The sequence below is a fragment of the Felis catus genome, chromosome B2 (genome assembly GCF_018350175.1).
Source record: "Felis catus isolate Fca126 chromosome B2, F.catus_Fca126_mat1.0, whole genome shotgun sequence".
Lineage (NCBI taxonomy): Eukaryota > Metazoa > Chordata > Mammalia > Carnivora > Felidae > Felis > Felis catus.
The window spans coordinates 144,216,091-144,242,976 of NC_058372.1; the positions used below are offsets into that span (position 1 = coordinate 144,216,091).

A 26,886-nucleotide genomic window follows, 5' to 3' on the forward strand; every position below is an offset into this window, starting at 1 on the left:
GAGTCTTACTCAGTGGGAAGCTTTACTAACATGGTCGTAGGAGTATTTTCTAGATACTGAAAAGATCTAAGTAGGTACTTGGTAAGTGCTTGTCAGACCAGTCAGAACCTTACTATTAAAGCAGGACAAGGCTGCAGGGGCTGAGGAATGCCTCGTTTCGAGTTGCTTATCCTTCACTGGAGAAAGCTTTGCTTTTCTTCACTACCAACTCTGCTTCAACATACCGTGTATAACGTCCTGGATTTTATTTTGGCCCGTTTGCATTTAAGAAAGGTTCTTACTTTTACTTCAGGAAAGGGAATCAAAAGAAGACCATGGAAGGTCACTGACTAAAGCATCTTGAGTCAGCACCCCCTTCATCTCACCAGCCTTCCCTGAGTGCCCGGTGCCCCGGCCCTGCCCTGGAGGGCTGATGCTCTCAGGAGACATGCGCTAACCATTTAGGTCAAGTTTCCCGTACTCTGTTTCTGACACCTTAGCAGTTGGTGACAGGTGCTGGGAATGGTACAGGATGTCATGGGTCTAGAGAAACCTGAGTCCGTGAGTCCCCTACCCTCCTCTCAAGTTGTAGGGCGGTGCTTGGCGGCACCGTTGCCTTAGGACTGAAAGCCTCGAAGCCTCTGGAGTGGTTGGTTTTCGTTTACCCTTGTGGAAACTCTGGAAATACTCAAAACCCAAGCCAGGGGTGCGGGAGCGCGTTGCAGATTGTGGTGTGCGTTCTTTCGTGGCTGATGCGTCAGGCTCCCGTGCGGCTCGGGGCGTTTGGTGCCGAGGGAGCCTCACACGGGCCCTTTGGGGGGGGGGGGGTGGGGAGGGAGGGCAGGGGGGCTGGCCTTGAGAAGGGACTTGCCCTTCCGTCTGGCATGTCGATCAAGGAAGTGAGCTTCATTCAATCCTGGCAGAAAATTAAAAAATGGTTTTAAAAATGGTTTTTAATTAAATCTCTAGGGATACTTTTAGGAAATCCTCCTCCTCCGATGCAACCAATTCTTTATCTGCGCAGCCACAGTGTCCTCGTAGAGGCGGGGAAGAAGCCACAAATGAGGGAGTTTCAGCAGCTGGCGTGACATTCCCACGCGATTCCTTGGCAAAGGCAGCAAATGACCGTGAGTCTGGCCCTGGGGGAGGGGCCGCGCCCCCGTCCAGGGCATCCAACCCCACGTCATTCGTTTTAAGGGCCACTGAGCTGGCTTCCCAGTTTGCACACGCAGCAGCTCCCGGCCCTGTGGACGCACAGGAAGCCCGCGCACGCGCGTCACGGAGCTGCGTCCACCGGGGAGCCGCCTCTCGCCCCCGCCCTGGCAGCGCTAGGCGTTAGGACCCGTTTTGTCGGAGGAAGAGCATTTACAAGGAGAACCGGGGCCGGGAACGCGAGCGGCCCTGCGGGGTCGCAGGTGGGGCGGTGTCTTCGCACCATCGCTGCCGCCCCGAACACCGTCCTCCGCAAGCCCCGCGCCGGAGCCACTTCCGCGGAGGCTGCAAGACCCGCCCGCTGAAGGAGGGCGGACACCGGGTTCCCCGGGGAACCCGGCGCACGGTGGCCCGGGGGCTGACACCGCTGGCGCCCTACCCGGAAGCTCCGGGAAGGGCGGGATGCTTCGCGGCCGGCAGCCCGGGCCCCTCTCGCTCCTGCGGTCTTGTCAACACAGACGGCAGGTGGTGCGGCCCCGACGCTCCTCCAGTGGCTGCGCTGGAAACCGGCTGCCCCCGGAGCATTTGTCCTCGCCCGGGCCTAGCAAGTCGGTGAAGAGTCTGACCAGTGCCTCGGGGCAAGCTGGGTTGGTTAAACCGCGTTTTGAGCAGAGAACGGGTACCCTTTGGTCACTTTTGTCCATATTTAGGAGTAAGTGCTACACTCTCTGCAAAGCCGAATCCGTTTCGCATGGGGACCAGCCAGGCTGCTGTTCCATTCTACCGGGAGAGAAACCGGAAGCTGCCAGGGCTCCTTTCGGTGACGTCACATCATCTCTTTCTACGTCATGGCTGCATGATTAGCATTGGATTTTACTGCTAAGTCACTGTGTTTCAGATCCACTTTTACGGATATGTTGGGAAAATATTAATGTTTTTAATTTTTAAACACCAGTGGCTACTACTTTTACAAGGTTTTGCATGCACTCATTTAGAGAATACAGCCAGTCAAGAGATACTCCGGTACTACTGTGTGATCCTATGAAAAGGGTTGTGGTCTCTCTAAAAAATAAGCAAGATGATAGACTCACAGAGCTCATGAGTTCCTCCTCCACGGTTACTCCTGGTCCTTTAGCAGGCCCAGAATCTGTCCACTGCCCCTGGCTGCAAGCTGCATTTTGGATGGCTGGGGATTTTGGTAAAGAAAGTCACTCTGTGGAGTTGGTTTCCTAGAAGAAGTGCATCAAACTCCCTGCCTCAAAGCTGCAGGAAGCCCGGGGTGTGGCTGTCTAGAGTGCAGGAAAACGGTGTTTTCCTCTGGATCCCGGTGCCGGCTCTGAGCAGGGCTGACCCAAGCTACAGTCGGATGAAAATGTCAGGACGTGAAGCTCTTCATCCAGGGCACGCCACCAGGGAGCACTACAGGAGGCTTAAGCCCCATGGGGTCTTAATTCGGGGACAAATCTACATCCTGGGAGCCAGAACGGCTCCTTGCTGAAGAGATTCTGGCGTCTTTGAGACCTGCGCACAGGTTAAGGGGCCCAGGGATGGGTCTTTCCAAGGTTCTGTGCTCGTCTCTGCCATCACAGCAGCAGGGTAGGAGGAAAACCAGATCCCTGTGCCTCCTGACAACATGCTTCTTCGTGGGAGGGCAGACAGCCGAAGCGAGGACAGGCTCTGTCCCCAGCACCCCGCATTCTCTCGCTGCTAAGGCAATTCTGAGAAGTTGCGCCGACGAGTCCTTTCCCAGGAGAGCATTCTGCCTGCCCTCCTCCGACCTGGACCCACGGCACGGGTGCGCAGCCTGCGTCTGTCTGCTTGTCAGATCCTGTGTTTGGTCCCAGAACCAATTCAGAAAAAAAATAAATGTCTCAGGGCCCCTTTTATGTTCTGGAGTGAAGGCAGGGTATATGTTATTAGAACTTAATCACCACTGTATTGAATGGGGGGGGGTGACAGGAAAGTGACACGTTTTTGGACACCTCAGGGTGGTTTCTGAGCACTTTGGGAAGTCGTGAGGTGGAGGGCAGCTTTCTTATCTCTCATCCCTCATTTGTTTAGTGCTTTAGGATTCTTACAGTGTGTTTACCCTTGAAACAGCCCAAGAGGTAGGTGTCATCACCTTCGTTTTACCAACGGGGAAGCTGGGACTCGTGGCAAAATGACTGGCCCGAGGTCTCGGGGCGAGTTAGCGGCAGAGTGCTGTGAGGGCGGACCACACAGCTCAGGGATGACGGACTCTGACCGCTTTACTCTGGTCCCCTGCGGAGCACGGAGTCCCCAGCGGAGGGCGGACCACACAGCTCAGGGATGACGGACTCTGACCGCTTTACTCTGGTCCCCTGCGGAGCACGGAGTCCCCAGCGGAGGGCGGACCACACAGCTCAGGGATGATGGACTCTGACCGCTTTACTCTGGTCCCCTGTGGAGCACGGAGTCCCCAGCGGAGGGCGGACCACACAGCTCAGGGATGACGGACTCTGACCGCTTTACTCTGGTCCCCTGCGGAGCACGGAGTCCCCAGCGGAGAGTGGCCCCCACATCCAGGTGCAGGTTGACACATGGGAACACGTATACAGACACGTAAGCCGCTCCAGGGGCCTGCGGGGGATCTGCCCACACCTCTCTATTCTTCCTGCTTTATGGAAACCGTGCGTCTGAAGCCAGCACGTGGCCTTACGCAGGGCGAGCACACGCGTGGGGCACAGCCACCCTGCTCTCAGGCCTGGGCCTCACCGGAACGCCCGTCCCACAGCCAGAGTTTGTTCCTTCCCTTCTGCAGCTTATGTCCACGATACGTTACTGTCCCTCGAGCAGAGAGAGCTTCTGTAGAGATGACGCCTTTCAGTACTATTTGCCCAGCTTCTGGGAGCACAGAATAGACCTCTGTCCTGAGCAGCGTGTCGCTGAGCACAGAAAGGCTTCTCCCGCTTAACTCTTCGCGCTTGGAAATACCGTCGGTCCAAGTGCCGTCGCGTCTTGACCCGAGAGGACACAGTGGCCGGTACCTATGTGTTCTCCACCAGAAGCGTCACTGCCTCCCTTTCGTGTTTTGCGTTAGCCTGTGGGGCCTGGAGGCGGCTTGCAGAAGCCCTGCGTGTGCCCGTCACTCCCAAGAACACCTTCCATGCCCAGGAGCAGCCCTCGTTTGTGGTGTGAGTCTGGGCTTCCAGGAGAGACGTGGAAGCCCAGGGGGTGCTTGTACCCCGTGTCTGCTCCAGCCTGACCCTGCTCAGAGGAGTCCCGTGGCCCCTGCATGGTGTTTGCACCAAAGGAGCCTGTCCTCATTTGAGGGACCCGGTTTCTACCGGCTACTGAGGTGGGCAGCGGACGTAAAGTCATTTCTCAAATCACTGCAGACCGCAATGCTTACGATTTTTCCATTCGGTTTCCTCAGGGAACCGGCCACATCTTCAAGGCTTGGGCCAGGGAGACTCCGAAAACTGGACCTCACTGGGCCTGGCGCCGTGTCCGACAGCCGCGCTCAGCCCGCCCCCGGCACCGCCACACCCCTTGAGCACGCGCTCCGGGCTCCTGCCCCTGCGCCTCCTGCCGGGAGGGCCCCTTCCGGCTGCCCCTGGCGTGTGGAGTCCCGCCTGTCCCTCCCGGCAGTGCTGCGGGGTCACTGCCACCTGGACACCAGGGCCACGGCAGGGAGCCGGGTGGAAGCGCGCGGCGGCCTGTGTAAACACGTATCACAGAGAGCCAAACACTTTAATTGGTTTGTTTTTTTTGGAGGCATAATTTAGTCATCTTACCTAAAGCGCCTTTCACTCTCTCGCGATCCAGTACAGAAAACTCAGCACCAAAGAATGAAGGGGAACCCCTCCGTTCCCCATCCCTGCCCTCCCCCTGTGCCTCAGATCCCCCCCCGAATGATCACAAAATAAGGCTTACACTCAACCGCACACCATTCTTACTCATATGTGTTCTCTTACACTCTCTCACACACACACACACACACACGAAAAGAAAACCAAAACCCACTAAAGCGTGATGGGGGAAAAAAGATTTAAGAACATCTTCCTCCCCATCTGGCATCAAGACCAGACTCCCTGGCTTCCCAGCAGGGGCTCACCCCGCTTCGTCCCTGGGTCCCACTAAGGATGACAGCGTCCACCAGTCCCCAAGGTCCCCTCTGGGTGCTGATGTGTCCGGGGTCAGTCGTTCCGTTTCTGCTTGCTGTCGATGTTGCCGTAGGCAGAGCCCTTGTCGATTTCTGTCACCCCAATCATCCATCGGACTCCCATGGAGGCTGCGGAGATGGGAAGGCAGGGATTTAGGAGGAGCCTTTGAGGGAGATGCCGACGGGAAAGCCATCTGCAAGGCTGCAGCATGAGCTGAGGGGCTAACCTGGGCCCGTTGCGTCCTCCTGCTGCACGGTTACCCTTGAGCACGAGCGTCAGGATAGACTGACACTAAAACAGAGCAAGGCTGTTTTGCTGGGGGGGTTTTATGCTCCTTCGACCCTTCGAACTGCGTGAGCCACGCTCCACTATACGCGGAGGCTTATGGAATTCCTCTGCTTCCCGTGGGGCCCCCGAGGCAGAGAGGATTCCCTCGCGAATGCAGGGCAGGTGCTTACTAAGGCCCCTCAGCGAAGCCTGATAGCCCCCCCAGGAGCCTGGAGATTGCTAGGGCTCAAGTATCTGTTCGGTGCCTGGCACTGCTGTTGGTATAACTATAGAGCAGAGAACAAGGAAAGTCTGCAGAAAGCCTTTTCTCCAAGTGAGGTTTGGCCCAAACAGAGAATGGGAGGGACCCTCGTGAGAACCCAGCTGAGCCACCAGGAAGCTGGGAAACAAGGCCAAGTTCAGATGCTGTAGTTAAAGCTACTCCCTCCGAGAGGGCAGACTCGGTGAGCTCGCTCAGGGCAGGGAGCTCGTCTTAATCACCCTGATGAGCCCAGCACCAAACACCCCAGGCCCGGCAGACTGTGTCGCACACGTTTCAGAATGGATAAATGGGTGACAGCTGAAATCTCCATGACGCACGTGTTTAAAAGCGCGAGCAGCGTGGCCAGTGAACCATCGGTCAGGCACCCGTGGAGCTGACTGGCGTGCCTGAGCACAGCCCGGCCCGATGGGGCCCGTGTATCCCACGGGCCAGTTACAAACCAGCCGGGCTTCAGCCTGGGCCAGTTCTAAGGAGGACCCGTCCCAGTGGCCGAACCACCGTGCGGTGGCTGTGATGAGAGCGTAGAGAGTAAAGAGGTGCATAAAACATCAGCCCCATTGCCCAAAGGCCTTAAAAGGGGAACAAGACACACGGCAATCCAAGACAGAGTACAGGGAGGCTGGGGCTCGCAGCTGATGAGGCGTAGGGGCAGGGGGCACAGGGCAGTCTGCTCCTCCAGAGCTCCTGGGGACCCCATCTCCTGGGGGAGAGAGTTCAGCCTGTTTTTGGCTCTCACCACACACCTTCATCACCAAGGAGCCAGGTTCTCCCGAAGGCACGGGTCTCTGCCCCCTCCCTCCTCCCTCTGGAGACCCTGACCACAGGAGCTGCCTGTCACCTGGCCAGCAGGCGGCAGGGGGCCCTCTGGCCTGTGGGGGAGGGGGGCTTAAATCATCGGAAATGGGGTTTCTCTTACACCCCCTTTTTTCTACAGAGAGCAGGTGTTATTTTAATTTGCCACATGAACATAGACCTTTCAATTTTTAAAAAGACCAGAGTAAGGTCTGTTTGGGGAATAACAGCCAGTTTGGCCTGTTGCGAACAGTCTAGAATTGGTTGGTTTGACCCAAAAGGATGAGAGAGGTCTTGTGTGCTGTGACAAGTGCAGGGGAAGTCCATCTGTGTGAATTTACATACGCACGTGTGCGCGCGTCTGGAGGAATGTGAGCCAAACTGTTAGCGATGATCATCTCCGGGAAGCAGGCTCATGGGGCGATTTTGTCCCGAGACGCTTTCAATTTGACACACTTTTATACTGTTGGCGCCTGGCGCGTTCGTTCGGCGCCTGCATGTTTTGCGGGAGTAACTGCGCCTGCCCCTGGATCGCGGCACACGCGTCTGCTCCGTCACAGGGAAGCAGGCTGCCCTCTGCCCACGCTTTCCAGTCCCGAGAGAGGATGCCTTTCCTCCCAGACTCGGGGCGACCGGGCCGCTTCGGGAGGCCTGGCTCCCGGGGGATCCTGCCACGTCTCCCTCTGGCCCCAGGGGCACCTGACTGCAGGGAACCTTGGCGCGAAGAAACCACAGCAGTTCGAAACTGCTGTCCGTGAAGCCAGTATGGCTCAATGAAAACGCTGTCACCAAACCCCTCTCTCGGGTGTCGGTGCACGTGGCAACCAAGTTCAAGAAGCACGTGCACGTCCCCGAAGGGGCCTGGACCTGCTTCGAGTGGCCAAGAGCCTTTGTCGGTTTCTGTTGGGCCCCAGAAAAAGGGTTTTCCTGGGGAGAAGGCAGAAACGACTACAGTTGAGCGGTGCTGTCCGCAGAGACCCCGTGACCGGATCTCCTGCCTCGCCGGGCCACGGGGAAAGATTCCTCCAGGCCTGGGGTCCCGGGTGTGTGTGGATACGGGCCCTGCGGTCCACTCCTCCCTGTGCACCTGCAGCCTGCGCCCTCACTCCAGAGGCCGTATGGCACCCGTGTGGAGGTGACCCCCACTCCTGCCTCCACCTGTCTCCCCGTCAGACGCTCCTGGAGGTGGCGCGGGTGGGGTGGTCCCTACTTCCGGGCCTCTGGTCTTTACTTACCCACAAAGAAGACGAGGACAAAGCTGGCCAGGGTCAGGGAAGACCCACTGCTGATCATGTTGGTGAGGAACCGGAAGAAAGGGTAGAGCAGCAGGGAGGCCCAGAACAGCCAGTTGATGAGCGTCCAGGGCCGCCGGGGGGGCACCATGGGGGTCTCTGGGAAGGTGCCCGTCCTGTAGTACTCCTCCTGGAAGGCATCCTGGGAACAGAGAGGCGACCCTGAAGCACTTCCCTCACGCGTGACCCCGGGCTGATGCGGGCCCTTCCCAAGGCTCCGCTTCTGGGGGCGGCTCATGGCCCCCCCCCGGGCCCCCCCCCCCGCCTCTGGCCAGGTGACCGGCCTCTGAGGCCCAGACTCCCGGTCTGCAAGACGGGCAGTTCTGCCGCCCAGGACGGGCCAGTAGGGAGCGAACTGAGGCGACACGCTGATCCTGGCCCTCAGTGGATGCCTGCAGAACGGACCAGAACCCCGGGGCTCAGGAAGAGCCAGGAGCTCACCCTCTTGCACCTGACCCATGACACCACTGCACTGTCCTGATCGTCTGGCCCGGGCACCCAGGCCGCACGACCACGAAAGGCTGTGGGGGCTGCTCGCGGGAGGCGAGGTGCTCACGGAGGAGGCCGGGCAGGGGAGGGCTCGGTGCCCAGCCCAGGCCGGCCTCCAGTGGCAATGCTCTCTGTGCCTCCTTCCTTCCTCAGGATCCAGCAGCCGTGTGCAGTGGCTGTCGACACAGCCAGATGGCCAACAGCCTCCTGTCCTGACATTTCAGTAGATTCTCATCTGGTGCCCGACCCGAGACTAAATACAGGAGTTCCTCCCCCGCCCCTTCTCTGCGGGCTCCAACCCCGCCCACCATGGACGCCTGCACCTGCCGAGCCCTACATATGCCGCGTCCTTCCTGTGTGTAGCCCTTGTGCGTAAGAGACGAACAGCAGTAACAAAATAGAGCAGTTCCAACAACGTTGTAACCAAGGCTCCGTGACTGTGGTCTCCCAGTGCCTTCACGCACGTACCCTCCCTTCTAGGGACGGCGTGAGATGTTGAGATGCCCACGGGATGAGACGAAGGGAGGAACGGTGTGTGAGCCACCGGCCTGCTACTGACCGGGTGCCGAGTCAGAGGAAGGATCGCCTGCTTCTGCACCGCCACCGACCGCGGGTCACAGACCGTGGGTGAGGGGACGGCCGGTGGTCCAGTGGTCCAGTGTGTGTGTCAGCGGGCCATCACGGGTCTCGGTGGGGGCACGGCGAAGCACAGGGAGCCCCGAAGCCGGCGAGCTCGCCCAGCTGCTCCCCGGAGCCCCCCAGGTGGGAGTGAGTGACGCAGCGGGACCAGGAGCGGCCCCGAGGAGTGTGCTGCCGGGAGGGACGGGCACCAGGACACCGATCGGCACTTCCCGGCACCGTGTGAGGATGAGGGCCGGCAGCCGTGGGCGGTTTCCCCATTTCTGAATATCGGCAACAAATTAACATCTCCTAACAACACCCCGGGGGCTGACAACACGCGTGCTGCCCCAAACCCATCTCTGGGTCCCGCGAGCCCTGTGTCTCAGCCCAGTAATGTCCCTGTTGTCTAAGGAGGCGAGGGTCCTGGAAAACAAGCCTCCATATGCCTGCGACTTACACCTTAGGTACCGAACTGTTCCCTTCAACGGCTTGAGATAGAAATCTCTAAAATACATTCCCACTTCTCTTTTTTCCCAGTCAGGAGGTACTGAGGAATATGCTTTTTGACCCCCCGGGGTCATTAAAATGAGTCCACAAACGGGCCTTTCTGGAAGGAGAGCCTCTGACCCCTTCCCTGGGGATTCAGGCGCTCTGCACCGCGGCCCCTTCCCAGGCCCGGTCCAAACTTTCCTCCTGTGTCTCTGCACTTGGGCCAAATAATCAGATAATTCTAGGAGAACTGACCTGTGTGCCGAGTGCTCCCGACGCCCAAGTGACACAGAGCCTGTGGCCACAACAGACCACCTGATGGTGACATGTCCGATGCCCGGAGAGAGGGCACCTAACTCTGTCAAGGCCTCCCATGGTCCCTCCTTGCCATTAACTTGGCTGATGCTTCTCACCTCAGGCTGGGGCCACGGGAGCCCAATAACCAGATAAGGGGTTTGCTGCGGACTGATTGTGCCCCCCCCCAGAATCTGCATGTGGAAACCGGATCCCCAGGGCGGTGGTTTCAGGAGGCGGGGCCTTTCGTGAGGATGCAGCCCTCATGACTGGGGGCCCCCCCTTAGCACAGGGTCCCCAGAGAGCCCCTGCACTCCGTCCAGCACGTGAGGACACAACAGCCTGGGCGGGGGGAGGGCGGGGGGTGCTGGCCTGGCCTCCTGAGCTGCAAGAGGCAAAGGTCTGCTGTGTACAAGCCACCTGGTCCCTGTCACTTTGTCATACAAGCCTGATTGGACAAAGACAGGAGGGGATACCTTTGCGCCTTAAAAAAAAAACCTGAACAGCTTTATTGAGGTGTCATTTACATATCATAAAACTCCCTCATTTTAAAAAGTGGAGTTGTTTTTTTTTTTTTAATTCTTCTCTTTAATAGTCTTGATAATAACTTTTCTCTCGTGATATTTCTGCAGAGGGCCCGGTGCCACTTTCCCCATCTCTTGCCAGAAAGACACTGGCTAAGCCAACGTTTATTTGTGCCTCTAGCAAGAGGAAAAAGCACTGCTTTTTCTAGGGGGTCAGAACGAATTCAACCCAGAGTTTTCTTTGTCTCTGTTTCGTTCAGAAAACTAAGACCCTTCACTGCCCCCACTGACGTGGCTGCTGCAGTAACCCTTGCTGGCCTCCCTGGGGGCGTCACAGTGACTCTGTGACCCGGCAGGGTAGACCCGAAGCACGTCTGGGGCCAGACGTTAGCTCCAGCATCATTTACGGCCTCTCTTGGTCACGTTCCTTCTTTTGCAATGAAGTCCGGCCCTACGGGGAGATGCCCTTGGTTCATGACGCTTCCAGTTTTTGTTTCCGTGTGTTAGGATCACGTGGCACAGGAGAGGCCGGAATTGGGAAATGTGTTTAGTGAAAGGGGAGTTGATCTGTTTCCAGAAAGAGCCATCAGCCCAAAAGCGTAAAGGAGGAGGAGGCCCTCCTGACACAGGGCAGAGCCCCTGAGCACACACGGTGTGCACACAACCAGAGCCCCGGGAGGCAGGCACCACAGGCCACGCCGGCCAGAAACAGCCCGGCTGGTTGGGTTTTCCCAACGTTCGGCTCAGCAAATTGAAACGTCTTCGATGGTGCTGGGGGAGGAAGGAGGGAGGGAAGGGAAGAGGAGGAAAGAACGAGAGACAGAAAGTAAGCACGTCTGGGCAGGAGGGACATTTTCAGAGGATGCCTTCCCCGGCGTCAGCCTGACATGGGGGCGGAACTCCGGCCTGGAGTGTGCCGTGGGCAAAGGACGGTACCACGGGGCCAGGCCAGAGACCCTGCCGCCCTTCCAAGGAGCGATGCCCTCAGTGTAAGCGCAGAGGCCCTGGCCAGCTTGGAAAACCCTCAGTTCTTATGCGTGAAGAATTTCCCGCTGGCTTCTGCACCCCACACGGAGAAGCTGCCAACCGTGGCCCCTGTGGCCCCTGCACGCCCACGAGACGGCTCGAATACCCCTTTCCTTCACCCACTTTTCATCTGGCACCATTAAGGACTAATTCTTCACCCCTGCAGCAGACTTCAGACTGCATGCCAGGGAACTGAGTACTTTAAGTCACAAATGAAAAGTTAGCGGGGTGCCTGGGTGGCTCAGTGGGTTGAGCGTCCGACTTCGGCTCAGGTCACGATCTCGCGGTTTTTGGGTTCGAGCCCCGTGTCGGGCTCTGTGCTGATGGCTCAGAGCCTGGAGCCTGCTTCAGATTCTGTGTCTCCCTCTCTCTCTGCGTAACCACCCCCCCCCCTCCACCACTCACACTCTGTCTCTGTCTTCTCCAAAACTAAATAAACATTAAAAAAAAATTTTAAAAAGAAACGAAAAGTTAGAATTTGTTTAAGCCACATGACAGAGGAACCATCATGGCTCCGGGGAAGGTGATTTGGGAGCTGCTGTTGTCCCCAAAGGGGTCACCTGAGGGCGTGCCTGGTTTCTCAAAGCCCACACCCTGCAGCCGGCAGCAGTCCTGAATGCTGACAAGTGATCAACATTGTGCATTTCCGAAATGCCAAATTTGTTCCACTTAAAGGATGGCCCGGGCTTCAGAGATGATGCTCTTCCTATTTTAGGGTGTTAAAATGGCAGTCGTAGCTAATGGGTTTCTATGTATCTATCATCTATCTATCCATCTATTTTGAGAGGGGAGGGGGAGACACAGAATCCCAAGCAGGCTCCGTCTGCACCATCGGCCCTGAGCCCGACGCGGGGCTCAAACCCACAAACCATGAGATCATGGCTTGAGCCAAAATCAAGAGTCGGACACTTAACCGACTAAGCCACCCAGGCGTCCCTAGTGGGTTTCCTTTTGTGTCTCTGCTGGAGCAGAAGAAAGTGTCAGCGCATCCCTGTGTGGCTGCCACCACCCTGTCCCACACTGACAGCCACTTTACTTGTCTGTGACATCAAAAGCGTGAGAATTACTGCCTTAAAGTCCCAAGCTCAAAGTCAACAGAATTGTCTTTCAACACCATACATCTGAAAGATGACGATTAAAACAGAGCCCCACTCTGACAAGCGTGGTGGGGCACCGAGATTTCTGGTGCGTAAAGAAAGCCCCAGACCCAGCTAGGCTCCTGAGGAAACAGGGCTGACAGAAATGAAAGGATGCCATCGTTCCCTGCCATCCGGTCACATCTCGCCTGGAGGCACCGCTGACCCTTGCACTTACTGCCCAGCGGTGTTCCCTCCAGGGAAAAGGCCCGCCTCAAAGGTCTGCTCACCGGCAGACACAGCCCTCCATAGAGAGGAAGAACTTGGCCTCGGGAACCCGGCTTTATTAGTGAGCTGCGAAGATGGACAAATGATGTCATTCCCTGGACCTTAATACCCTCATCACTAGCCTAAGAGCTCGGAGCCAGATGATCGTTTCAAGAATCCTCTCCAAACTGAACGCTATCACTTCTAATGCATACATAGTTTAGAGAAAACCTTCCCGAGAGAGGTCGGCAAGAAGGAAAGGTGCCTCCCCACCAAACACCCAAGTGGCTCGGTTCACACGACGGCCGCGGCTCTCGCGCCCGAACACAGGAGAGAAAGGGCCGAAGGAGAAAAACCTCCTTTGCTTTGGTGAGTTTTGGGTCCTGCGCTTGTTAGATTTGTGTGGTTCTTTACAAAGCGATTCATTTCTTAGGGTTTTGCTTAGCACGTTTTTCTTCTTGCTAATAGCGACATTTTTTTTATACTGCCTAAATGACTAAACCAGAAAACCGCACAAGGAAAATGCTGCCTCGTGCATGAAACCAGAGGAAAAGAGTTTGTATTGTTTGCGTGTTTCTGTCGGGCCTGGGCCCGTGGCAGCACGGAAGCGTGATAACTGGGAATCTTGCTAAAAAGCATCTGCAGTGCGTTTCCAAGGGCGGGTCTGCAGGCCGCGTGTCAGAGGCGGCCTTCTAGAAATACACGTTTCCAGGGCTCCTCAGACCCACTGCACAAATCTCTGAGGCTGAGGAAGATGCATGGCTCACACTCTGTGACAGGTGTTTACTGTTGACTATTTGTAAGAGGAAACTGGATGCCCATCCCTATTACTCGTCCAGAAAAGACACGAAGCAATTTCCGTGAATGCGCTTTTAAAGGCACCATCGGAAAATCACTTCCTTGGGAACACAGGAGCGACTTCTAGCTAAGACAGTATGAGGATCTTGATCCCCAAAATGGAGCCTCTACTTAATCTGATGGTAGTAACGGGGAAGGCTTTGGGGCCAAAGCACATTGGCAAAGGCAGGATTAAAATTCCTACCCCACTGTAGGGGACAGCCCATAGAGTTCTGGGCAATGATCTCTAGAGGGATGGGGCAGGGGGGGGAAGACAGCACATTAAAAAGGCAGGCAGTCTGTATTTATGGAGTTTGGCAACAGGAAATCAGTGTCCTGCTTATTGAGCTCGATTCTAGGTAATAAGCTGGTTTGCCCTTAAATTGTACGATGAATCAGAAATAAGTCTTTATGGGCAGTGAGGCTTGGTCATAAGGACGCCTTCCTCATAGGTGGAAGCTAGCCTTTTCTCCTTCATAAGATCAGGCAGTTGGGACAATGATAACTAGCCTCCCTCTGCCCTGAGCAGGTCTTTGAAGAGAGAAGCCAACGGAAGGTAAGGTCCTGCCCAGAAGAAGCAAAGACAGTGTGTGTGGTGGTGACGGGGACACGGGGGGAGCTGAGGGGCTGGAACAGACAGGAGGCAGGGGGGCACTGCACCAGATCAGACCAGCAAAGTGGGTCCTCGCAATGCCGATGCTGGTGGTTTTGAGACCACACAGGCAGCCACACTGCAGGTCTGGAAGCCAGCGGGATCGTATGCGTTACTGAAAGAACATTCCGCCCCTGAGTTCCAGACACCGGCTGTTGGGGCCGTCACTTCCTCTTCTGTCCACTACACCTATCATTCTTCCTGTGAAGCCCCTTTGACACATATTTTGCTATATTCTTTTCTCCACTGTTGAACAGAGCGTCAGCCCCAGGGCGGCTACTAACTAGGCAGTGGGGTCTCGCCACCGTCAGCTCCCAGAGGCCCCCACGGCGCGCCCACAGCCGCAACTCGAAACGGGGGTCGTTGGGTCCCACAGAAGCACCCGTGGCACTGACCTTCTCCTGGTAGAGTTTGTGGAGCCAGGCTGAACACTCATCCTCGTCTTCTGGGACTTCTTCTAAAGGAATCCGCCTGCAAAGCAGAGAGCAGCTAGCAGCGGGGAGGCCGACGCCAGATGCCCCCACCACGGTTTCAGAGTAACAGTGCTCCACCTCTCTGGGCTTCTGTTTAGGTAACCTGATCACGTGGCTGTGAGGAGCGCAATTCAATTGATACAGGCCCAGTTGTAATCATAGTCCACGAAGGAGTGGCCAACGGCAGGTTCAGGGACTCAGACACCTGCCTCTCTCCGTCCTCCCTCCCTACCTCATGGAAAGGCTCCCAAGACCGGCTGTTTGCTTCTCCGAGAGAGGGCAGAACTGCCTCCGTTCCCACATGTTAGAATCCAATGTATATGCAGAGAATCTACGTGTAGGTGGTAACCTGCTAATACTTCTGCCAGCCAGGTAATGACTAAATACGGTGGTGAAGTGTCTCCCATCAAATGATTCCTTTGACCTCTTGGACAGGTTAGAGGTGGATCCTGATGTAAGGATTTCGACAAACAGAAGGACCTGTATGTTGGGCAACTCCTGTTCCCCGCAGGATGGGAGAGACAGGGGATCCTGGCCAGGCCCCGGGGCTCTTGGCTCACCAGAGGTGGAGGAGATCCCAGGGCTGGTGGGCTGGTGCTGGCATGGGCTGGGGGCTCAGCCACTTGCCAACAGCCCCAGTGAGCAAGGGGGAGTCACTGGACCATGTCTCCTATTGTACGTACATTTCTGTGTGTTCCCAGGTTGCTGGCTTTTGTGATGCCCAGCCGTATTTATTCACACCTGATTTTATCCATGTAAAATTCTACATCCCTCATGACTGCCATGGGTGGACTGGGTCCTCTCTCCAGGTTTGGACTATCTTCGCACGAAGATACATCTTTAGAACTTACCCGTCACACTACAGCCCATTACGAGAACGTGCGATTTCGTCTTGTAACAGAGGCAGTATTGTTCAGGGTGAGAAATCACCCAGTAGGCCCCTACAAATACTCCCACCAATACCCTACTCCTGCGCTCACTCTGGTTTGGAAACTGGATTTCTCAATGTGTTTCTTGAAAAAGGTTAGAAAGCCTGCATACTATTTATTCGAATAGTAGGAGTTTAAGGCAATTTTGCTCTTTTCAGTAACTTATTTGACATTCTCCACCTTGCTTTTTGAACACTTTGTATTGCGGTAAAACACAAGAAAGCCTCTCTCATTTTGAAAGGGCCCCTGCACCACGAGGAGTGGCACGGTCTTCCTCGGAAGCCGTGAGGGTGTACCAACTTCTGTGGGCCTGCTGGGTATTGCATTTACAACCGTCATCCCTACATGTGCTCCAGAGAGGTGCAGTTACCCGAGAGGTGGCCTAGTAGAGGTGCAATAATCTTGCATGGTGGGCGAAGTTTCCCCAAATACCAGGGGCCCAGCTGGCCACTGAGTGGCACTTCTGCTAGGTGATAGAGTTCAGGGGACAAAGCCTCCTTTACTTCTGGAAGGAGGCCTCCCTTGGGAAGGTTGCGTTTCCTACCCTCGTCTGCCTTAAACTGAGTGATAAGCCAGACTGTTGGCTGTGGCCTTAGTAAACAGTAGTATGATGCTCCCTCCTCTTTGTAAGGGGGAGCCGAAGTCATTTCCAGCTAGAAAGCTATTTAATCCAGGCTGTCAGTCCTGGAAGGTTTGCGCTTTTTCTTGAAGCCTCGTGGTGACGATCAGCCACCGAATTTGCATCCTGTGTTGACTTCAGCATCTGTAAGGTCTTTAAAAAAATAATCAGAATGCTATAGAACACTTGGCTAGCTCTCCAGCAGTGGGCATGTCTGAGCACCTTGGTTCGCCTTCTGGGCAGACCACCTACTGCCTGAGAAACCAGCGCGATCCCTCAACCTGGTCACATGGGGTTTCATGTGGGCGCACCGTTGTGTTTTACCATCTGCAGTGCCTTTCAACTGTTTCCCATTAATCTCGACATTGCAGACGACCAGCGTGAGATCCATTCTGTCGGTTGATAAATGGGCAAAGAGAACTAGCTTGTCTAAAATCTCGTGAAGTGTTTTCAATGAAATCGTAATAGCTTGGAATCTAACACATAAGTAAGATACTGCTAAAATGGTCTCCATTTGTTTCTAGACCTCCTTATAAATTACACACCCTCTTATCTGCGGACATCTGTATGCAGCAGACACATCCTCCAGGAAAAGAGGTCAATGAAATAATCTCTTCATACTCAATCTCAAAATGACTATAAAATGACTAGGCTTCCGTCTGGCCAGCCTGAGCTCTGTGATGAGTATGAACTGGTCAGAGAGAATCAGAAAGTAGTTGAGAAGAAATGAGGCCTCCCCTGATTATTCCCATGAGTGGCCTGTGTCTTGAGTTTCTAATACTAATACGGGTAGTGAATGGGTCCGTTTCAGTACGGATTACAGACAAGAAAATATTAAACAGATTTCTCCGGAAAGAGGTTGGCCGGCCATTTGGGATTTATTTACTTTGATGGGCGCTCTCTTTTTTGGAAAGAAAATGGAACCCACTTACCTGACGTATAAATCTGCATGATATTTCTTCCCGTTTAGGACCCCCAACAGTGTTGGATTTTCATTATTTCTGAAATTGAGTGTACAGTCATATACAGCTGAAACTATAAAAAAATAAAACAAATACAAAGCAGTATATAGCGTGTGAACCCATAGATACACACATTGGAAAACAATACTGAAATCTGCTAACTGGGTATCTCAGGATGGTGGGATTACTGGGTTCCTCTTCATGCTTTTCTATATCATCCAAATGCCTTCACTGAACACACATCACTTTCTGTAATCAGACAGCACACTAACTTAGTAGCTGAGAACAGAGTTATTACTGAGGTCAGATCAGTTGAAAGCAATACTGCGATGTCCCTTCTAGACGTACTACAACAAGGACCCATATTTCGACAAATACCAATAATAAGGTCAACGAATCTAACGCATGCTAAGGACGTGTCTTAAGTTGATGGCAGTGTAACCATTTTACCAGCGTTTCTCCCCTAGAAAAATAAGATAGCTACAAAGCTAGAAGTGGATGTGGGGAACCTCTTAAGGAATTGAACTAGAGTCGGCTGAAACATGACAGAGAAACAAAGAAGAATGTGTGGTTTCAAGGCGTCTCCCAGGCGGTGAGTTAACCCCGCGGCTTGCTGTCAGAATTCACTGTTGCAGCTTACTGGGGGGAGGCGGGGAGGGATGCAGAATGCCCGAGGGAACAGCGAGGGAACAGCCGTGGAGAGGGAAATACGGAAGGGAGACAGATGCCATTCCTGTGGCGTCAGGACGGCAGGACCGGGCAGCAGAAGGAACAGGAGTTGTGGAGTCAGGCTGGTGCCTGCGGGATCTTTTCTCGGACAGGCCACCCAGCCTCCCGGAGCCTAGCTCCCCTGGACCCACGATGCCCTCCTCCCACGCCTGCTGAGCTGGCGAAAGTCACCACTGTCCGCAGGGCTTGGCACACTGTGCTGGGGAGCCTGTGCGCCTGATACGGTACCGAGATCCTGGCATGTGTACGGCCACTCTTCATAAAGTGGACAGGAGGATGGCGGGATGTCTTGGTTCTAGTTGGGAATATGAAGAACCAGCATTCAAAACCCGGTCAGAAAAGCACGGTCCATTAGCTTCGACCTGCTGCCTGCCCGCCAGTGGGGTCTGCGTGGGGCGCTGTGGCAGCTGGAGCTGGTCTTTGCTGAGGAGAGAGGGGCTCTGGGGCTGGCTCGCAGGAGTGCCCGGGGGTGGCCCCCCACCCCCCAGCAACCCAGACCTCTGCCCCATCCTGTCATTCCGGTGGGGAAAGGTGTGGCTCTCCAGGGGCGAGTGAGGCTGGTGGAGGCATTATGGTAACAGGCATTCGGGCTGCACCGCGTGTGGCTGTGGGGTCACCGGGTCTGGGAGCAAGAAGGGCTCGTGTGGCTCATGGAGTTCGGCGGGCTTCAGCCTCCTTCCTTCAGACTGGCTCCTACACACAAGTGGGGTGGCTGTGGTTAATTAAGGACAGGGGGAGCGCCAGGGGGTCCCCAGAGGACAGCCTAAAAACTAATGACTTGCACAGTTCTCTTCGTTTCCAGAGGAGTCACCCCAAGAGAAGCGTCTTGAAGGGACACAACGGCCCAGCGGGAAACCCATCTGCCTGCAAAGCCCTTGAGCCCCAGCCTCTGTGGACTAGTGGAGCCATTTGGAATAAGTTCCTTAAATTCTCTGTAAGCCCCAACTTCCCCACCTGGAAACTGGAAGTAAACACAGGGTTGCGTCGCTGGATCTGGCGAGCACACTCTGGCCGCGCCACGCGTGACGAGCCTGCGCACGGGACAGATGACAAGTGCCCTGCGCGCGCTGGCGCTCATTCCGGGGTGGGGGGAGGGGCGGGGCGGTGGGCGCAAGGATGCCGCGGCCTGCAGGCCAAGCTGAGCCAGGGGGTCCGTCTGGGCGCGGCGCCGGAACCCCGCGGGGAACACCCGACCCCGAAGCTGGGCGCCCCCACCAGGGGGCGAAGGTGAGGCGAGCAGGGTGAGCGCTGAGTAAACGTTCAGTGCGCGCCAGGCCCGGTGCCGAGTCCTCTACCCGTTTTCTCACTTAACCCTCGCGACTCCAAGAAGCTTTGCGAGGTGATGCGCCCGGGGCCCCACGGCGCGCGCGAAAGCCCCCTCCCCATCCCCGCCGCCCCCGGCACTCAGGGCTGGGTCTCAGGTCTGCCCCCGACTCCCCGGGGCGATGCAGGACGCAAGCTGCTGGTGTCTTGGGAGGTCGAGGGAGGGACCAGGAACCGGGCGGGCGACCTCGGCCCCGGGGGCAGCGGGGAGCTCAGTGACGGGGTCTAGTCTCCGGGCAGCTCTGCAGGCGGACCGGGGGCGGAGGGGGGGGCCCTCGGTGCGCGGCCTGGGATCTGCGAGCGGCTGCCCGGGCTCTCCTTTCTCCCCCCTCCCCGCGAGCCAGCTCGGACTGACGCGGTGGTGTCCGGGCGGGAGGAAACCCCGGGTCGGCCTTGCGACCGCGAGTGGACCAGGGGGTGGGGTCGGGCCTGGAGCAAGGGAGGGGGCGACCGCGGGGCGGGGCCGGGGGCGGGGCGGGCCCGAGGGCCTGGGAGGCTCAGCTCCCCTGCTGCGGCGGCCGCGAGGCGGGGCGGGGCGGGGCGGGGGTAGGGCCCCCCCACCCGAGGACTGGCTGCCCCCCAGGTTGGGGCCCGGCCCGGGCGGGTCCGCAGGGGGCCTGGGCGGGCGCGGGCAGCGCCGCAGGAGACCCCTCGCCGGACACTCAGATCCCTGTGCTCCCAAGAGGGAGACGAGACCTGGGGGCCTAAACAAAGAAGACCGTGCGCGGACAGAAGCTGTTGGACCGGCTGCCGGACTCCGGCCAGGGCGGCGCCTGGCCCCGGGGGACGTGGGCCACGAGGGTCACCAGCCTCGCTCAGGACAGACGAGGAAGGGGGTGAACCTCTGGGAGGGGGCTGGCTGCCCGGGGATTTAAGATGAGACGGAGTCATGACCCGACGCTGGAAAACAAATGCTCCCAACTCGGGGTCAGCGGGGACAGATGGCAAGGTCACAGGGTTCATCAGCTGGAGGCAGCTGGTGCCACCAGATGGGCAAGAAACGCCACACAAAGCAAAATGACAACAAAAACCTGGGCTAAGCAGGCGTGGGGCCAGGCTGACCCCAGGTGAGGACCCGGGAATCCACAAGGTCAGCACAGCCCTGCAGTCCCGGTGCTGAGCAGGAGGGGGCGGTGTTTGCGTAGAGTTCGTGCGCGAGTGCGTGCCTGTGTGCGTGTGTGTGTGTGTGTGTGTGAGAGAGAGAGAGAGAGAGAGAGAGAGAGAGAGAGAGAGAGAGAGAGAGAGACAGGCGGGGGGAGGGGGGGAGAGCGAGCATTGGCCTGGATCCTGGCAAGCCATCCTTTGTCCCCCGTTTGCCCTCCCAGCGACCGGCCGCCATCCCAGCGACCGGTCCCCGCTGCCAGGGGACAGCCATTCAGATCGGGTGCTGGGGCTCGGTCTCCTTGCTGCAGGGGATTCTGGGATCTTCCTTACCTACATTTCTCAAACTCCTCACGGTGACGGCGAAGCCTTTGGTGCGTGGCAGCAGGTGGTACTTGAGGCTGGGCAGCCCCTTGGCTCGGGCCACCTGCATGCTGATCTGGTGCTTCTTCTCCGTGAAGCGAGTGCCCTCGCAGTGAATCAGGAACTGGAAAGGACAGGGCGACGGTCACACACAGCTGCCGGTCTCACACGCAGGGCCCCTGGTCACGCTCATTCTCAGAGTCACGTGCTGCCCCCGGTCACACGCCTCGGTCACACACGGCCCCCCAGGAGCCCTAGGGAACGGCCAGAGTGGGGACAGCCCGGCGGATGCGTGGCCCCCGGCCTCAGGTGGGGCGCAGAGGTGGCCTTCCTGTCTCTGAGCTTTGGAGACCAACGTTTACCCTGAGGATAGTAGAGGAGTGAATGTGTTTGTGACAAGAGTGTCCTGAGGATTTATTTCTGCACCAGTCAGTTCAGAGGGAAGGACAAGTGTGCGACCGTGGGGAGGCCAGCGGGGCAGTTGGCAGGAGCGAGGCGTGTCAGGCGCTCAGAGCACCGGGGGCGTGGCACCGGGGGGCGTGGCACCGGGGGCGTGGCTACTCGGGGTCGGGGGTGGGGGGTCGGGGGTGGGGGTGTCTCACGTACAAAGTACTTCTCGGGGTAATCCCGGAGGTGCAGCAGGCTCTGCGAGACGGTCTTGCGGTCTTGCTCCCACTTGCGTGTGCAGAAGACCATCTCGGTGAAGTACCACATCCAGCCGATGATCGGGACGTAGGCCAGCTCCTTCTTGGCCAGGACTTTGGAGCCCTGGAACAGAGGAGGGGGCCCAGGAGTCCGCGAGGGGGATTTGCGGGGCCTCTCCCATGGCTGTTGGAGACGCTACTAGAAAAAGTGGATAGGACGCGCTCTCCGAAGGCCTAAGGGGACGGTTCCACAGCACAATGAAGCCGGAGCCTCCGCACCGGTTAACTCGAGGCCAAGTTTGTGCTAAGTCCGCGGGGCGGGGAGGAGCGGGGGGTTCTTAGCGGGGGTGCGCAGGCATCTGGGCAGCTGTCTGGAACAGCCAGGGACATTTAAGGGTCATCGATGCTCAGCTCATTTTCCAAGCTGGCCATGCAGTTGTGACACCAAACCCTTTCTGTAGGTCTCACTCAGTCCTCAGGCAAACTTGGCTGTGCGGGCAGGGCAGACATGATCTCCTTTCACAGACTAGGAAATGGGATGGGGGTGGTTCTCTGCATGGTAGAGCTGCAAAATGGGGGAGCCTGGAGTTGAGCGTAGCTCACCAGATCGTGTTGGGGCTCCCCACCCATCCCCTCGCTGGCTCATCTCTAAGGCTGGCAGTGAGGTCAGGACATCCGCCCGAGGCTGCCTGAGGCTGGCTCAAGACGCAAAGGCTTGGCCCACCAACCGGCGGGCCCCTGAGGCCAATCGGCCAAGGCCCCGAACCAGCTATGCCAGTCTACAAGGCCTGTGCTGGCCTGGGGAAGACCAGGGGTCCAGGGCGATGAGGGGAGACCCAAAACTGCCTTACATCTAGTGGGTTGGGCTCTATATTTTTCACCCTTAATTTTGGAATTGGCCAAGATACTCTTCGAGATAGCCGTCATTGATGAACGGCATGGGAGACCGAGGCCGTGATGCGGACAGTCGGGCAGCCATATGGACTGACGACTGTCTACTTATGCCCTGAGCCTACGAGACTTGTCACGTCCCCAGCAACCACACAGCTGCAGCTCGGTGAAGACCAATAAGCCGATACGTATCCCCTTACGCACCTGTGCAGACTGTAGAGCAGCAAAAAACAGCCACTTGCCCCCTTTATGTTAAAGCAACAACAAACATCTTGCCCCACGGTGGGGAAGACAAAGCACAGACACCGTTCAGGTTCAGTGTCTCTATGTTTTGATGGGTTTTGCTTTTGTTATGCTCACAAACCCAACATGCAAGTTATCTCGAAGAGAACCAAGCCATGAGATCTGGGGCCTGTCCCCCGAGGACCTAAGAGGCCAGTCCTGCTGGGTCAGAGAACTCACTGTACGTGGGCGGGGGGGAGGGGGGACCCGCTGTGTGCCAGGCATGGGCTGTGCACTTATATAAATTCTATTCAATTTGAAATCAAGAGAAATAGCCCCATTTTATAGATAATCAAACTGAGGCTCAGAGATGTGAAGTAGCTAGCCCAGAGTCACATTGCTAACCGCTATACCAGCCTGGCATCCCCTCCTGCATCCCTCAGCTTAGTGTGGGCACTGACCCAGTTCTGGCAAGGTGGCTCAGAGCTCATGGTGCCCATGTTCTGGGGCTTCTGGAAGCTTTTGCTCCATGACAAAAAGAGAGATGGCCAGGAGGCCCGGCTCTTTTTCCGCCGTGAACACGGTTGCCAAGTGTATCACGGCTTTGACCATCATGTTGTGGCCCTGAGACAACAGCCTAGAAATGCTGAGGCCACTGGGGCCGCTGGGCCAGCCCAGGAGGCGTCTGGCTACAGCCCTGCTCTCCTCTGAGGCGGCAGAATGTCTCCCAGGCCAAAGCCCCTGGGTCAGGGTTTCCGTACACCTCCAGCTGACGAGGGCCTGTGACAGAGCATCAATCACATTACTGGTGAGAATCTTTCCTATGGTCAGCTTTTTTTTCTTTTCAACATGGGGTTGCTTTAAATCCTAAAAGCGTGAACGAATTATCCTGACTTGTGCTCTCTCGCACTAGGACTGAGAAGGAAGTGCCTGTCACTCAGAACGCAAAAGCAAATGGCCTTGGGGATCATCACTCTGCCCACAGGAGCCATTTAACAGTCCACCGGGTCTGTCCACTGCCAGCTTTCAGGTCGTGGGAGGCCCTGCCTCCCTTCCCTCAGCCTCCTCCTATTGACAGGGATGTTCTCATGCTCTCTGTTTCCTGTTACCTCCCTACTCACAGCCTGTGAGATGGAAACAAGAGAGAAAATCCTCCCCGATGAACTAAACTTACCTTCTTGGTAGGTTAGGACTACTTACAAAAATTACGTATCCTTGAACTCATCCCCAAAATACCTTGTGTCAACGTGAAGGGATTCTAAAACATGATCTGTTCTATAACGGAGAAGGGGATCATGTTCTATAAGGTAGCAGCCACTGGGGCTAGGAAGGTGAGTGGCCCCATGCTGTCAATCACAACGGCTGTCTGGCGGGGAAAGTACTCTCAGGGGCATTTCCTATTAATGGTTCTATCCCACCAGACGCAAGTGGGCCTTTGGTAACCTACTGCTAAAAGGCAAGGAACTTTGACAGTGATGTAGGATCTATGTGTAGACCAAAGAGGGGAGCTCAAGAGTCTCTATGTCCAGCACTGTCCTACTGTGTTAGAACACCGCGAACCATCTAAGCGCCCCACACTAGAAGGGCTCGATGAATTGTGGTATATATGGCAGACTGTATATACAGTGCATAATATGATAGTATAGAGCAGTTACTGTAGCCCGTGGGCCAAAGCGGCTCCACCACATGCTTTTATAAATAAAGTTTTATTGGGACACAACCACTCTCCTTTGGGTACGCACCGCTTATGGCTTCCTTCACACTGCGACGGCTGAGTTGAATAGCTGTGACAGAGGCAACATGGTCCATAAAGCCTAAAATATTCACTGTCCCTCCAATTACAAAGTTTGCCAACCTTTGATTTAGAGGCACTAAAACTTGTTTTCTACAGATAATTTAAATAGCTGGGGAAATGCTTATTATATATTACCAAATTTTTAAAAGGTCTGGAATGAAAGCTGAGTCTATAGCCTGATTATGACTCCATGAAAAAAAGTAAAACAGTAAAAAATAACAGTAGCTAGAGGCGGGTGGTCAAATCAGAAGTGATTTTTTTTTTTTTATTTTGAGAGTGAAAGAGAACAGGGGAGGGGCAGAGAGAGAGAGAGAGAGGGAGAGGGAGAGAGAGAATCCCAAGCAGGCTCTGAGCTGTCAGTGCAGAGCCCCACATGGGGCTTGAACCCACAAATCATGAGATCATGACCTGAGCTGAATCCCAAGAGTCGGATGCTTAACCAACTGAGCCACCAGGCACCCCCCCCCCATTTTATTATTTTATTATATTTTCCTGTTTTCTTTCACCAACAAAATATTTTGCAGTGTTAATAACAACTACCATTTTGGGAAGTTCTTGACATCGGCACATTTCAACCACTTAAGTGAGACTGGATCAAAGCAGCCCGTTTGGTGATGATCAAAAGGGTCAGAGGAGGTATTTCTGTTTTTATGGGGAATTAATACATCTTTCAGCCTTCAAGTTCTGGATGTTATCATTAGGCCTAGGCCTTGATGCTGACTATGTTTACCTGATAGAAGAACTGTTTTAAAATATTAAGATAGAAACTTTTGCCTTTCAAATCAAAGCAACTTTATTTGATTTCCTTTCCTTGGCAAGGATAACAGGATTTGGAAAGCGTTGACATCAGTCCTGGTTTCGGCCAGGCTCTACCACGGCTCGGCCGTGTGACTTTGGTCCAGATACTTAACCTTCCCGAGCCTCAGTATTCCCAGCCGCCTTCTGAGGAAAGTCATACTTCTCACGACGTGCTGTTGTAAAGATTGAATACCACATGGAAGCATACACAAAAGTGCCGAGTTGAGAACCTGACCACGGGTGTTCAATAACGTATAGCTGTTATTATCGCCACAGAGTAAGCACAGTGGCGAAACGTCCTTTTTTATCCCCCCCATTTCTGAAACCATGCTTCAGCATATGGTAATAGCGAAAGGCTGCGGTTATTACGGGGTTCCCTGAGAGGCAGTGTGCGAAGAGATTTACCCAACTTCGCTCATTTCAGACCAAGAGACTAGAAACTTTCTCCTCAGTGTGCTTACGGTCCTCCCGGAAACTCAATGTGCCATCACTACCATGACCCTCCCAGGCCACGCAAGGGCTTCTGTGTGTGGACGGTAACGTCTTCAGGAAAGACACTGTACAAAAACAATACCAATTTTGTTGACTCTGGGTTTACTTTGAGGGTAGACCTGAGAGGATTTACAGAGGAGTTAGATTTACCACAGGCCCCTCTAGACACTAGCATATCTGGAAAATCAAAACTGTTCATAGGAAGCGCAACTTCCTATGAGGAATCCACAACGGCACAGCCTACTAGACCTGGCCCTTTCTAGTAGCTGTGGGGAGTCGCTGACGTGATATCGCGTTCTGCAGTTTATGAAACTTTTGGGTGTGTGTGTGAGAGAGAGAGAGAGATGGTGTGTGTAGAGAGAGAGTATGTGTGAAAGTATGTATCTATATGTGTGTGTTTGTGTGAGAAAGAGGGTGTGTGTAAGAGCATGTGTATGTATGTGTGAGAGAGAGGCTGTGTGTATGAGAGTGATTGTGTGTGTCTGTGTGTGAGAAAGAGAGAGTGTGTGTATAGAGAGGGTGTTGTGTCTGAGAGAGTGTGTGCGTGTGAGAGAGAACCATCTTACTACAGCTGCCCAATAATCTAATCAATCGGCTCATAACCTAGTTGGGACCACCCAATAGCTCAGGGAAGCAGCCAACCCCACAAACCCCTTCAGCACCTCCAGCCAACTGGTCGACCCCTGTGCAGACACCGTGTGGTGCCAGAAAGAACTGCTTTGAAGATACACCGAGATCCGGTCCATTCCAACCCTGAGACCGTGTGGCTCTTGCCTGACTTTTCTCAGCTCCACAGCCTCTGTGATGAAAACTGAGCAGAATCAGGGCTTTCTAGCTAAGGGCTTTCTCCAACATGGCCACCCACGTTCATCTGATAAGATGAAACTATGAAGTGTCGATGACCGGGTTTGTAGGACGGTTGGAACAGGGAGGGCATCCTTTCTTTCCATGGCACCCCCGCCTCCTCTGACCACTCCGAAAACACGATTAGGGACTAACACTAGTCAGTAGGATGGTCCCTGGTCAATGTGTTGTTTGTATAAATATCTCTTCCTGGTTTCCAAGCACATGGACGTTCCTGGAGGTTTACCAGTACAGTCACCAGTCAGTCATTTGGATTCACCCAAGGTCACGTATTTCTATTAAATATATGAAATACCCGGCTGGGGTATCTTAAGTGGAACTCTGAAAGCCGGCTAAAACATCCACACTTCAACCCTTTGAATGTTTTCTTGACTGTGAGTGAGGCCCCATCTCTGCAGAGGGTTAGAAAGTCAGCCGACGGCACAGCCTCTTTTTTGACGTGTGGACTTTACCATCAAGACTGTTCTGTTGGGGCGCCTGGGTGGCTCAGTTGGTTGAGAGGCCAACTTCAGCT

At 55.4% G+C, this 26,886-nt stretch overlaps 1 protein-coding gene across 5 annotated transcripts in view; it reads right to left on the bottom strand.

Moving 5' to 3' along the window:
• Nucleotides 1–4,826: 4,826 nt before the first annotated feature.
• Nucleotides 4,827–26,886, bottom strand: part of AGPAT4 (1-acylglycerol-3-phosphate O-acyltransferase 4) — a 126,193-nt gene continuing 104,133 nt past the window's right edge. For 3 of the 5 annotated variants that reach the window (XM_006932131.5, XM_045058333.1, XM_003986696.6), the window contains exons 4-9: nucleotides 21,273–21,434; nucleotides 20,637–20,790; nucleotides 17,121–17,223; nucleotides 14,563–14,638; nucleotides 7,836–8,034; nucleotides 4,827–5,386 (exon numbers count right to left, since the gene is read on the bottom strand). In XM_006932131.5, coding sequence (XP_006932193.1) covers nucleotides 5,292–5,386; nucleotides 7,836–8,034; nucleotides 14,563–14,638; nucleotides 17,121–17,223; nucleotides 20,637–20,790; nucleotides 21,273–21,434 — 789 coding nt within the window. In that variant the 3' untranslated portion in view covers nucleotides 4,827–5,291. The remainder of the gene's footprint in view (nucleotides 5,387–7,835; nucleotides 8,035–14,562; nucleotides 14,639–17,120; nucleotides 17,224–20,636; nucleotides 20,791–21,272; nucleotides 21,435–26,886) is intronic. The other 2 variants (XM_019831459.3, XM_011282550.4) reach the window with 2 other exon arrangements.